The sequence below is a fragment of the Symphalangus syndactylus genome, chromosome 1 (genome assembly GCF_028878055.3).
Source record: "Symphalangus syndactylus isolate Jambi chromosome 1, NHGRI_mSymSyn1-v2.1_pri, whole genome shotgun sequence".
Lineage (NCBI taxonomy): Eukaryota > Metazoa > Chordata > Mammalia > Primates > Hylobatidae > Symphalangus > Symphalangus syndactylus.
In genome coordinates, this window is record NC_072423.2 from 59691577 (window position 1) to 59706174 (window position 14598).

At 39.9% G+C, this 14598-nt stretch overlaps 1 protein-coding gene across 9 annotated transcripts in view; it reads left to right on the forward strand.

Moving 5' to 3' along the window:
* The window catches only part of CHST9 (carbohydrate sulfotransferase 9), a 279935-nt gene extending 265664 nt beyond the window's left edge, over positions 1-14271 (forward strand). For all 9 annotated transcript variants that reach the window (XM_063612667.1, XM_063612768.1, XM_055235445.2 and 6 more), the window contains one exon: positions 12382-14271. In XM_063612667.1, coding sequence (XP_063468737.1) covers positions 12382-13473 — 1092 coding nt within the window. In that variant the 3' untranslated portion in view covers positions 13474-14271. The remainder of the gene's footprint in view (positions 1-12381) is intronic.
* The last annotated feature ends 327 nt before the right edge of the window (positions 14272-14598 follow it).

The window sequence follows — 14598 nt, forward strand, 5'->3', positions numbered from 1 at the left end:
TCCACCTCTGTCACTGCTTATGCACACAGTGACTGTCCCCATGGTCATCTTAATCTGAAGTTGGGAAAGCAGCGTTATAGATGATATGCCTGGTATTTAAGGAAAATCAGAGAAGAAAGGCATAGAGACAGGATGCATTCACATATTGCAGAAACCCGCTATATGGCAGACACTATATGTCAGGTACTGTACTGCGTACTTTATAACTGCATTTATCTAGTTAATTCTCAAAAAGACTTATCTTTTCCCAGTATCAGAGTTTGAGAATCAGAGAGCTGATATTTTAGCATGGCTCTTGGTTAAAGGGTCCAAAGAAGCCTCCTGCCCAAAGTTAGGATTGCCTTCTCTGAGCAACAGAATTCCCACAAATCTATATAGTCTTAGCTGAACAGGATGAGGGTTCCATCTAGTTGTAGGGTGTTCCTTTTCTCAGCCTTGTTTGTGTGCATAGACACAAACATACACCATGGACACTTCCAAAGGAAGAGTGAGTATAGGGAGACAGAATTGAGATCTCTTACTATGGTAAGACAGAGTGTTTGGGGTCCTGGATCCCAGCCAATGCCTTCACTTACATTTCGACGTTTCCAAAATAGTTCTTAGAATTCCCACTTTAAAAATGAGAAAACAGACTCAGGAATGTTAATGGACTCTCTGTAAGAGTGCTAGCTGTGCCTTCCCATATTTATTCATCTCTTAACATTCTCTTGCACTCTAGCCAGACTTCCAACCAACTACCCACACCTGTGACTCTGCCTGAGCGAGTCCACCCTGCCCGCCTGTAGAGCAGACTGGAATTGCCAGAACTCTCCCTGCAGAAACCTTCAACCACAGCTGATAGAATTGTGTGGAATAACTCTGGGGAGACACGCTCTACATTTGTTCTGAGGGCTCCTCAGTAGAATTCAGCTCCTATTCCCACTGTGCTAACTTGCTCAATAATCCACCTTATATTCTGTTCCTTTCCTTTCTCAGTTCCCTACTCTCCTGTCAGTGTTTCCTGGAATCAACACTAAATTAATAACTTGCTCTCAACCCTTGACTTAAGGTCTGATTCTAGGGAGCCACGAATGATGACATTGTCCTAAAATCACCCAATTAATAGGTGGAAGACCTGGGCGATCTGACCCAAAAGCTGTTCTTCATACTTTGAAGATCTATCCAGCCACCATGCTCCTGACCTCACAACAACTTTCTTCTCTCTTGCACTTCCAGTCTCCATCCCAGGGGAGCATCCCAACTCCCGTCACCAGGGATGACCCATGTCTCTGGCCCCCTGGTGCACCCAAGCCAATCCCCTGTTCCAGTATCATCTTATGGACGCATCCCCCTTGCCTGTGTGTGGGGAAAAGAAAGAGAGGTCAGACTCTTACTGTGTCTGTGTAGAAAGAAGTAGACATAAGAGACTCCATTTTGTTCTGTACTAAGAAAAATCCTTCTGTCTTCAGATGCTGTTAATCTGTAACCCTACCCCCAACCCTGTGCTCGCAGAGACATGTGCTGCGTAGACTCAGGTTTAATGGATTTAGGGCTATGCAGGATGTGCTTTGTTAAGCTAATGCTTGAAGGCAGCGTGCTTGTTAAAAGTCATCACCACTCCCTAATCTCAAGTACGCAGGGAAACAAAACACCCGGAAGGCCGCAGGGACCTCTGCCTAGGAAAGCCAGGTATTGTCCAAGGTTTCTCCCCATGTGATAGTCTGAAATATGGCCTCGTGGGAAGGGAAAGACCTGACCGTCCCCCAGCCTGACACTCGTAAAGGGTCTGTGCTGGGGAGGATTAGTAAAAGAGGAAGGCCTCTTTGCAGCTGAGACAAGAGGAAGGCATCTGTCTCCTGCCCGTCCCTGAGCAATAGAATGTCTCGGTATAAAACCCGATTGTATGTTCCATCTACTGAGATAGGGGAAAACCGCCTTAAGGCTGGAGGTGGGACATGCTGGCGGCAATACTGCTTTTTAATGCATTGAGATGTTTATGTATGTGCACATCAAAGCACAGCACCTTTTTCTTTACCTTGTTTATGATACAGAGACATTTGTTCACATGTTTTCCTGCTGACCCTCTCCCCACTATTACCCTATTGTCCTGCCACATCCCACTCTCAGAGATGGTAGAGATAATGATCAATAAATACTGAGGGAACTCAGAGACCATATGCTGAGCGCTGGTCCCCTGGGCCCACTTTTCTTTCTCTATACTTTGTCTCTGTATCTCTTTCTTTTCTCAGTCTCTCGTCCCACCCAACGAGAAACACCCACAGGTGTGGAGTGGCAAGCCATCCCTTCACCTGTGAAAATCTTTTTCTTGCCAATCCATGGCCATAACACACACACATGAAAAGAAAACTTGACATTTTGAAATTGCAACCCAAGACAGCTGGTTCCTTCCTCTTCACCACATTCCAGAGAACAAGAAGAACTCTGTCTAGCAACTGTATACTTTAGAACAAGGTGTCAGAGTCAGGGTGCACCCCTCCATTGCTCCTCCATAACCCTCTTGGACACACACACTGTTGTTGGCATTAACCTGAAATGCAAGGGGAGGGGAGGCTGGCTGAACAATACTAATTTCAGACAACTAAATACATGGAAATATTAAAGAGCCATATCCCAAATCTATTAGATATCTAAAATCCAATGAAATGTTTAAATCCTAATAGTGAAAACACCAACTTATTCTACTTCTTTCCTGCCAAATATAATTTATTGGGTTTTGCTATTCCCATCCACATTTAACGTGTACAGACACAAACCTAAGAAATAAAATAGTGAGGGCCAAACATTTTGAATGTATTTCATTTATCAAGTTGCAGCTCCCATTAAGGTTTTGAGTTTCTTTAAAAAAACAAGATATTCTGCTAACTAATGTTTACTGGGTTAGAATTAGAGAACTGGACTACATTCCTTACTCCTCCATTCATTTTATAGAGTGACCTTGGGCAAGTTATTACACAAGTCTATCTTGATTTATTTATCTGTAAATTTGCAAACAAAAGAATCATCTCATTTTTCCTACAAAACTTGGAAGGAAGATAGAATGATAAATCTATAAAAGCATATTGAACCCCTTGGGGAGTAGCCTTATATACATTAAGGTTACGTCAGTTTTCAGCTTCTGATGGTCTCCTTGACATTTACATTAAGTTACATCCTCAGTCCTCATATTTTAAGCTTGTTTGGCTTCAAGCAGAAAAAAATAGGAGTTAAATCCAAAAATTGAAAGAACTGGCAAATAAAATCATAGTTTCAATCCTTGAATCCAAGAGGACCATAGAAATTAGCTTTTTGGATCAACTTGAATGGCTCACAACAGAAACAGCTGTTTTGTGTTGAAACAGTTTAAATATTTTAAAGCTCATAGCTTGGAGAAGACTGTAATTCAGTAGTTTCTCTCTTTACCCACTCTCCTCAAGTGTTCACTGTTCCTCCCTGTTACCCATAACTCTGATTTCTTTTCTTCTATTTTCTTTCTTTGCCTTTGCCTCCACTTGTTTATCTTTTCTCTTTCCCATTTCTGTCTTTCAGTTGTCTTATCCTTCTCTTTTTTCTCACTCATTTTTATTGCCATTGAACATTTAACTTTGCTACATGTTGTGAGAGAGAAGGAAGAGGAGAAAGAGATGAAAAAAGCAGAATAAAAAACAAATATTACCTAAAAACTGCTTATCATATAGAATTTGCTCAAAAGTATTCAGTGCCTAAATCAATAAAAATATCTAATATTTATGGAGAACATATTTACATTAAGGAATCTCTACAGGCATTTCCTATAATCAAACAAGGTAGATGCTGTTATTATCTTCATTTTCCAGATAAGGAAACTGAAGCTCAGAAAAACAAAATAAGATAACCGAGGTCACCCAGAGAGAAAACGACAGAAGAGGGCACATAACCAGTTCTGTCTCACTCAAAAATCCATGTTCTTAACCACCATACTCTCTTGTAACAGGCATATGCCTGGTGCTTTCCTGACATCAGTTCATTTAATGGACATTAAACAAGAAATAGATTGCTTGATATATGATGCAGCTGAAAAAAGCCAGACATGACTAAGACAGAGATTTGAGACACCAGCTCCAGCAATAGCTGTGTTAACTTGGCACATTATTTAAATTATCTGAGCTCAGGTTCTTAATCTGTAAAATGAGCTTATCTGTATCTACTCTTCTGTTTGATGCAGTGATTAAACCAGCTTGCTCCATGCCCTAGTCTATTAACTAGGCAAGCAAAATGGAGAAGAATATTCAAGAGAGAGGAAATAAGTCACAGAGACAGGAAATGGAAATGATTCTGTCTGGCTCATAGTTTCTCCCAGATACCCTCCCTCACCTGCGAGCCAGGGTTCCTCTTTCATGCTTTCCTGTGCCAAATTTTTTCTTGCACTTTCATGCACCAAGTTTTTTCTCCATCTCATTACCTCCCATAAGTATAATTCTTGGTTTTCTTATTTGTATCTCCCTACCCCACCCTGACCCCAATGATGCCCCATAAGATCAGGGACCAAGTCTGTCTTGCTAGCTATACCACCAACACACAGCCCAGTGCCTGGAGCACAGTTTGTGCTCAGAAAACACGTGTTTAATGAATAACTGAAGGTGTAAGGGCAAAGGGTGAGGATGGGGAGCGAGATGGGGCAGATGGCACTGGATATTAGGACTCCATACTCACATTCTTCCCAATTGTCCTCAGGGTCTGTTGGAAATGCAGTCACAGTCTTCACCCCTCTCATAACTATGCCATCAGCTTCTGAAGCCCTTGAATCAAGATTTAAGAGGAGTAGCTGTGGCACAGAGGGACCCGGGAGAGACACACTGACCTGTGTCCCCAGAAAAGTCTGACTTTTGAGCACCCCACCCTCTCCCGTCATTTATCTTATCAATGACTGGAGACAATTAAGTCTCCTTGATGGTGTGAAGAAATATAACTGCACTTCTATCTAGATTCAAGGCAAGTCACAAAAGATACATTATTAAGAGTAATATTATAAATTACTACCTGGGCAGTGCCTTCAAGGCCCATGAATCCAGGTGCACCTCCACCAGCCAACAACTCCAGAATCTATACCCAGCTTTTCAGTCCTGCTTTGTACCTCCAGCTCTCTAAGGCACCTTAAACTCAAGAGGTCTGAAATTGAAGATAGTGAATGCCCACACCCACCCCAGGGCCCCCAAAAAAACTGCTACTTCTATTTCTCCTCTCAGAGAGGAAATGGGGAGCCATTCTTTACACTTCTGTCACCCTTATGCTTTGAATCTGAGCAGTTTCCTAAATTTGTCTCAACTCCCTTTTTCTTCATTCTCACTCCATTGTCTTAGTTCCTCTCCTAAGGATTCCTGATAGACAATCATAATCATCTTCCAGAAGATCCCTCTGCCCCCAGGCACACCTCCCCACTGCCACCAGAATGTTTGTTTTAAATCATGAATCTTGTCACGACCTTATTGAAAATCCCCATCATATATGTGGTAAAGTCTGACTGTTTATATCGGCCCAGGCCCTCCTGGAATGACGCCCAATCCCTCCTGCCTCTCCCTGTCATCTGAGTCTGGCCCCCAAGACTCCCATCTCTGGCTTGTCCACCTGATAGCTCCTCAGTTATCTTCCCAGGCTCATCTCAGGCATCACCTCCCTTGTGAAATTTGCCCCCAAAAATCTCTCCAGAAAAATTAAGCACTTTTTTCTTTGTTTTCCAAATACCTGACATATCCTTTTATTATAGCAATTATCACATTTTTTTCATAAACTGCTTATTTTCATCAGATCAATTAAACTTTGGTTTCCTTGAAGGTCTACAAATTTTATCTATCTCATCCTTATTTATGTAATGCTTAAAACAACATACAGTAGTAGTTCGGTATATGTGCATTGATGAAAGAATGATCAAAGTCTGAAGTTTTATAGTTTCCATAGGATCCACAATAGTATATAAGGTCTTACAAATGTACAACACTTATCAACAGTATAAAACCAATGTGAATTTGTTGCCTGAATAAGGAGCAGTACAGGAATGATATTCTTTGCTTCAATCAAATTCAAACATATGTTATTAATGCAAGATAGTGTTCTTGATGCTAGTGGGGGTTATATAGATTTATAAGACTGCACACTGACATTTAATGAAATTAAAATAGAGAGATCATTACCTAAACAATTAACCCTAACAAGTACCTAGAATAAAATAAAACACACTAAACAGGGGACTTAACATTCAAACTGGGCCAGTCTTTTCTTTGTATCCCGGACCCCCATTTCTGCTCTCCCAGCTTCCAATAGTATGTTGCCAGAGCCTTTGCCACCATGGTAATAGATTAATTAATTGTGCAGTTATTTGCTTAATATACTTTTCCCTATGAGAATATCAACTGTATATGAATAAAGTCCGCACTCGTCTTATAGATCCCACCATCTCTGGCATCCAGCACAGCACCTGATGTATAGGAAGTGCTCAACAACTTTGACAGAGAGAAAGAAAGTATAATTCCATATCAATGTTGAGGATCAGATAAGAATTCACAGAGGAGATATGCTTGATACAGAAACCCTTAAAAATAACAAGAATTGGCCAGGCGCAGTGGCTCATGCCTGTAATCTCAGCAGTTTGGGAGGCCGAGGCGGCCAGATCACCTGAGGTCAGGAGCTTGAGACCAGCCTGGCCAACATGGTGAAACCCTGTCTCTACTAAAAATACAAAAATTAGCCAGGTGTGGTGGCATGCACCTGTAATCCCAGCTACCCAGGAGGCTGAGGCAGAGGAATTGCTGGAACCCAGGAAGCAGAGGCTGCAGTAAGCCAAGATCACACCATTGCACTCCAGCCTGGGCAACAGAAAAAGACTCCATCTCAAAATAAATAAATAAATAAAAATAACAAGAATTAGGCTTTCAGATTTATTGCAGACTTAGTGAATATTCCACACATTTTTCCATTATTTTTTTTAGATACCCATTTTTTAAAATCTGTAGTTACATGACTTTCAGCTAACTCTGCAATATTTACTCTTTAAGGATATTTATGGAAAACTATAGCTTTCCTCCATAGCTTACAGTTTAGCTGCCGTTAAAGAGTTTTTCCAACAAAACAATCAAATAACTGTGGAAGCTGGAATAAAATTACTTTCCTCACAGGAGGTACAGACTAAGTGCTATAGTCATTTCAAAGGGAGCAGAATCACTCACTGGAGACCTGGGTGGTTGTCATGGAGAAAGTAGGATTTTTACATCAAACTAGAAGAGGAGGAGACCATGAGTGGGGGCTGCCAAGAGCCCAGATAAAAGCAAGTGGAGGACAGGGCATGTGTTAAGAGAGAAGCAAAAAAAAAACAAAAGGAGAAGAGGCTCAGCAGCACCAGGCTGCAAATGCCAGCAAAGAAATGGGGACGTTCACTGATACTAGAGGATCCAGTTCAAAATGTTAAGAAATAAAAAACAAAATGTTTGGGGAAGAATAATTTAGTAATAATTGCAGGAAGACTAATTAGGAGGATAAAGAATATCCAATTGGGAGTAATTAATTTAGAAAGATACAAAAAATAAGTATTATGAGATGTAAAATAGCCAATTTACTTTCCCATTGTTAAAGCATCTCTCAGATTTTGTGAGTGGGTGACAGGAAAGTAATAGGACCTTTTCAAAAATGGAAAATAACACAGGAGAAGCCACTCTTGAAGGCAACAGGATAATTTTGGCTTTATTATACATGTTTGCCTTAGGGACAATCAGAATAAAGTGTCCCAAGGAAAATGGAGATGTAAGATTTTACTCTTTTATTATTGTTGTGAAGATGATGATGATGATGATGGGACTTTGTTGGTATGAGCTTTAAATTTGAAATGTCATTAGTTTTGATTTTAGTAATGCAAACCCCTTTGTCATGGAGTCTTTGCTGTGATTGGAAGAAAATGGAGTTGGGTGGGGGTTGGGAGGGATGTCATCAAACCCGAATAACAGATTTTAGAAGGTGAATGACATTGAGATGAGGAGTTCCAGGAGAAGGTCTGGTGGCCACCCTGTGGGTCACTGGTGCCATTACTTTAGAGAATTAACCCTTTTCCCATATCTCAATTTGGTTAGACTAGAGGAAACTTACTAGCAGGAGGACACTAATTTATATTGAGTGGTGAACCTTTCCCTCATGCAGTTATCTCCCCAGCTAAACTAGTCTTTAGAAAGTTACTTGGAGATCAAAGACTTCCAGCAAAGAGAAATGGATAAACAAGAAAGACATCGTATCTAGTCTGCATGAGGGCTCATGTGACATTCCTACTCTACATCCAAGTTATTTCTCTTCTTACTGAAATATTCAAGTCCACTACATTTGATGTCTTTCTCCCCCAGATAGGATGAAAGGAACTTTTCAAGGCTTGTGCCTTTTTTTTATACTTTCCTTTCTTATATTCTAGTTCAGTAGTCCCCAAATGCTATGACTGCCACTGGAGTACCTGGGGATCTTGTTGAAATTAAAGTCAGGGGCCTTACACTCAGACATCCTGATTCAGGATGTCCACAGTAAGGCCTGGGAATCTGGATTGCTGGCAAGCCCTCGACGGGTTTGGAGACAGCATTGAGTGACTTTGAACTGATCTGATTTGGCAGGCAGGTTAAACACGAAGCCTCCACATCTACTTTACTGCAAGCAGATTCCCATGTGCTTATTTTATTTGTTTTCTCTTTTGCCAAAGGTTTATTTAAACACAGATTCTCATCACCTTAACAAGAATTGGTCAATTGTTTATTCAAGTTTAACTTGACCTTTTTATCAATGTTGTTTTTCTTCAACAAGGTCATAAAACATTTTTTAGACGACCACTATTAAATTATAAGCACATTTACTTATTCAAGAATTATTTCTTTAACATCTTCTATGCGCCAGGCAGTGTGCTTAGTACCACAGACATCAAGAAAGATAAGACCTCTCTGCAGTTATATTCTAGTGCAATGGAGGTGGAGTGGGGTGAAAAAGACAACAGAGAAGGAAATAAATAAAATCATTTCTCAGCGTGATTAGTGCTATGAGAAAAATAGGCAGGGTTCTGTAGGACATATTTTGGAAGGGAGGGAAATAACCTAGACAGGGTGAATAGGGAAAGCCTTTCTACAGAGGTGACTTTCCAACTGAGAGCTGAAGAATGAAGAGCCAGTCATGCTGGCTGTTAAGACCTGAGTAACAGTGAAAAGTGGTCAAAGAATTGCAAACCAGGAAATAACACTGAACTGGAAGGTGAGACAAGGGTGGTCAGAAAGATGGTGGGAATAGTAAAGGCTCTGGTGATGACCAAGTTTGATGTGAAGTGGAGAGCTCCTCTGTTAAAAACGAAGTGGTCAAGGAACTGAGAGTTGATTGGATGTCAGAGTCACTAAATGTAATGACAGGAGCTGAGCTAGAAGCTGGAGTGTGTAAAGTGGACAGATCAGTGATAAAGGTAGATGACAACAAGAGGAGGGGGAAAGGGAGACTTAAGGAGAACACGCTGATTTCACAGAAGCAGGAGGCTTTGCTGCGTGATGTCCTGGAAGCAGCCGTGGGCTGCAGGGAAATCACTCCCTATCTTCTGGCTGGAGAGACAAGTAGTTCAAGGAAGTCAAGTTTCATCTACTTGAGAAAGTGCAAGAGACACAGAGTGTTGGGAGTCAGCCAAGTTTCATTTACAGAGAGTCTTGGAAACAAATATTCCAGAAATCCCTGGAGATTAAAGGGGAATTTGATGGCCACAAAAACAGAAAGTCCAGAGGCCACAGGGGAAGGTGGATTTTGTTTTTGTTTCTGATTGTCAAGCAGAAAAGAGACCTGGTGAGGGCATATGTAGAGACACACAAATTACAGTCTAAATAATAATGGACAAATGGGGAGGCTTTGAATTCACCAGGTCCCTGGGATTAAAGTACTATAACTACTACTACTGTTGCTGCTGCTAAAACAACAATAATAGTAGTTATTATTTATAGCAGTGTAATAGTATAAATATCACGCCATTTTTATATTTTGCCTGTGCTAAGTACTTTCCATGCGTGTGCACTCATAACCCTATGGTCTGTCAAACCACAGTCAAATTTTATATTTTCAGTGACAACTTTATGTACTACAAATCACTGATCAGAGTAAAGAAGTATAAAGGGCTTTGAAGTAATCCTGGCAGTCTCTGGAGAAGATAGCAGACAAACAGTTTTAGAGTTAAAACTCCAAATAGATGGTCCAATGGTATGGAAGATTTGGAGTGGCCCTTTTAGGGGGTGATATGCTTTGGCTGTGTCCCAACCCAAATCTCATCTTGAATTGTAGCTCCTATAATCCCCACCTGTCATGGGAGGGACCAGGTGGGAGGTAATTGAATCATGGGGGTTGGTTTTTCCCATGCTGTCCTCGTGATAGTGAATAAGTCTCACAAGATTTGATGGTTTTATAAAGGGCAGTTCCCCTGCACACTCTCCCTCTTGCCTGCCACCATATAAGACAGGCCTTTGCTCTTCCTTTACCTTCTGCCATGATTGTGAGGCCTCCCCAGCCATGTGGAACTGTGAGTTCATTAAACATCTTTTTCTTTATAAATTACCCAGTTTCGGGTGTGTCTTTATTAACAGCATGAGAACAGACTAATACACGGGGCTAAACACGGGGCTATTCACATTGGCATATGGTATTCAGGGGGTTATTCACACAGTCCTCTTGCACTAGAAAAAAAAAAGCAGCGTCCTTCAACCTCAGCTGGTGGAATGACCATGATGTCTGGAGGTGGCTCCATGAACAGTGCTTCATTCCTCTGTTCTATTGCTTAATTTGCTAGAAAATTACTAATTATCCTTGAAGACCTAATTCCATTCATTCATTCACTTGTTCATTCCACAAATATTTGAGAGAAATTATTATAGGCTATAGACCATTCTAGACACTGTTGGGGATACAATGGTTAAAAATTTTGTATACACACACACACACACACGCATATACTATATACGTATATGTATATGCAATCATGTGTATCATATATATATATATATATATATATATATATATATTTGCAATCATGTTTATATTCCCTAGGAAACTTTCCCCACCACTCCCTCCACCTCTAGGCTGATGACACCATGCATTATGCCCACATCACAGAATTTATTCATTTACTTTTCCAATAACATGCTGACAACCCTATATGTATATATCCAGTCCATTCCTCTCCACACCATCCTTTCAACTCTAAGTGAGATCATGTTACTTTTCTACCTAGAGCCCTACAAACGTTCCCTAGTTTACCCAGAGTAAAAGCCAAGGCCCTTGACAGCTTGTTTGGAGGTTCTAGCAGGGGAGCGCAGCTACTCGTATACCCTTGACCAAAGACCGGTCCTCCTCTATTGGGGATGGTTGTCCTCTTCGACCGAGCACGCAGCTTCGGGAGGGATGCACATGGAGTGGTGAGGGAGGAAGGGGACCCCCGCCTAGCCAGCCAGATCAGCCAAATCAACCCTGGCGATCAATGGGGTGGCAGATGTTGCAGCCAGATCGCCCTCACATCCAAGCCAAGGTCCTTAAAATTTTCATCCCTACCAGAGGATGCCACCTTGTAAATCCCATCTTCCATGTCTTCTTTTACTGTGAGAGTTGTAAGAAGGATGTGGCAAGATGAACAGTATGTGGTAAATGGACTCATTCATTCTACTGAAAAGATAACTACATTTTTGCTCTACCTTGATGCAATTTTATAGAGCAGGACGTCAAGTAGACTTTTCTGGATTCCTTAGTCATTCTTCACTTGGGAAAGAGGGAAGGTCTCATACGTGAATGAGATTGTATACTATGATCATAATAAATTCTTAAATTATTGTGATAATTGGTTAGAAAAATAAAACATTTTCCCAGGAAAAAAAATACGTGATTTTTGCAAGCACTTAGAAAACTGAAGTGGTCATCAAGATTTATAATTAGCCTTGCCAAAATTTTAAGTTGTAATTTATGATTTTGAACTATTCTGTGCATTACAGAGTGCTGCCTAAAAACAATAAAAGTTTCAATCTCAAAACACCTCCATTTTGTATCTACATTCACGTGCACAAACTAAAATAGTACTTGAAGATGACATACTTATTAATATCCCAAAAGTCATAGTTGCTCAGAATGGTTGAGTTACGTTCTATTGCATTACAGGCAAAGCCAGGACAAAAATCCAGGGCTCTTTCCTCTCTATCCTGTAGATGCCATTTCTCATTGCTACATTTTCTGTGAAGAAGCTCACTACAAAATGTATATTCAGCATGCCTTGCTAAATTGTTCTGGCGGCTTATATGAAATATGCTCTCCTTGATACTATTTTAAAACAAATATGTTAAGTTCCTTATCTAGTATACCCACACTCGTGACTGTGCTTTCAACATTTCTCCTTCTTTATTTTAACAGAATCCCAAGTTTCACATGCCTGAGGATGTAAGAGAAAGAAAGGAAAATCTTCTACTCAATTCTGAGAGATCTACTAGGCTCTTAACAAAGACCAGTCATTCACAAGGAGGGGATCAAGCTTTAAGTAAGTCCACAGGGTCACCAACAGAGAAGTGGATTGAAAAACGTCAAGGAGCTAAGACTGTTTTCAACAAGTTCAGCAACCTGAATTGGCCAGTGGACATTCATCCTTTAAACAAAAGTTTAGTCAAAGATAATAAATGGAAGAAAACTGATGAGACCCAAGAGAAACGAAGGTCTTTCCTTCAGGAGTTTTGCAAGAAATACAGTGGGGTGAGTCATCATCAGTCACATCTTTTTCATACGGTATCCAGAATCTATGTAGAAGATAAGCACAAAATCTTATATTGTGAGGTTCCTAAGGCTGGCTGTTCCAATTGGAAAAGAATTCTGATGGTACTAAATGGATTGGCTTCCTCTGCATACAACATCTCCCACAATGCTGTCCACTACGGGAAGCATTTGAAGAAGCTAGATAGCTTTGACCTAAAAGGGATATATACCCGCTTAAATACTTACACCAAAGCTGTGTTTGTTCGTGATCCCATGGAAAGATTAGTATCAGCCTTTAGGGACAAATTCGAACACCCCAATAGTTATTACCATCCAGTATTCGGAAAGGCAATTATCAAGAAATATCGACCAAATGCCTGTGAAGAGGCATTAATTAATGGATCTGGAGTCAAGTTCAAAGAGTTTATCCACTACTTGCTGGATTCCCACCGTCCAGTAGGAATGGACATTCACTGGGAAAAGGTCAGCAAACTCTGCTATCCGTGTTTGATCAACTATGATTTTGTAGGGAAATTTGAAACTTTGGAAGAAGATGCCAATTACTTTTTACAGATGATCGGTGCTCCAAAGGAGCTGAAATTTCCCAACTTTAAGGATAGGCACTCTTCCGATGAAAGAACCAATGCTCAAGTCGTGAGACAGTATTTAAAGGATCTGACTAGAACTGAGAGACAATTAATCTATGACTTTTATTACTTGGACTATTTAATGTTTAATTATACAACTCCGTTTTTGTAGTTTGCATTCATTTTCTAAAACCCTGTATATACTTAATGATGATGAGCTCAAATCAGCTGTAATTTTTCTATAATTCTCTGTATGAGAGAAATTCAACTAAGTGCGGTTGTCTTGATTTAATGTAGATTTTTACCAAACAGTATGACACCAATTGGCACAAAGTTATGGGAAAATCACCTACAGGAGATGTAAACAACTTCAGTTGCTCTAAAATGTTTGGAAAAGAGCTGCTTTTGCATTATGAATTATATTGTTGAAGCAATAACCTAGCCAGCTGTTGCATTAGCTAAAGCAGCCTCTTGCAATAGTAGGAAAAAAGGATCTAAAATAGCATGAGTGTATGTCTGTATCCTGGAATTTATTGTCTAAAATGCATGAATATATTTTTAGCAGTCTGTGGCATATTATTAATCAAACTGTTGAATTGTTTTCTTACACCCTGGAAATCTTTCTATCAACTATAATGATAAATCCATTTTGAAGTGATATTTTGGACTTAGGCATTTTACTTTAGATTGGAAGGCATTATGTGATTTACAATATGAGAATATAGCAGAAAAACCAGATGAGGCTGTGGCTTTTTATATTCAACAGCCAATAAAAAATGCACAACATGCTAAGATCAAAGCAACAAAAGCAACCTTCTTCTTCCAGAAAAACTTAAGGGAATTGATTCTGTTCTCTTTTGAGCCCTCCACAAAGAGACAAAATGAACACAAGCACTAAAGGTCTACATTTCTGAAGCAGGCAGTTGAGAAGCTTAAGTCTCATCGGATATAAATGTGCTCCTAATTCTGGTTTAATTTGGCAGAGGGGAAATTGTTTCAGGGTGGAATAATCATCAAAAACAAAAGTTGCCATTCTGAATATGGAACTCAAACAATAACAAAGTTTTATAAGTATATTATTTAAATCAAAGCATCATGTGCATAGCTTTATATGTGCAATACATCCTAAGAATAGCTTTTGTTTTCAGTTTAATTATTCAGCTTAGGAATGACTTTTTAAAAACTAATATACCACTTCAAAGATAGGTTATGTTCTGGAGAATAAACATAAAAAGAGCCCCTAGAAATGTGTTTAATAGGCTTATGCATAAGTAAATTAAGGTATTTTCTTTTTAAG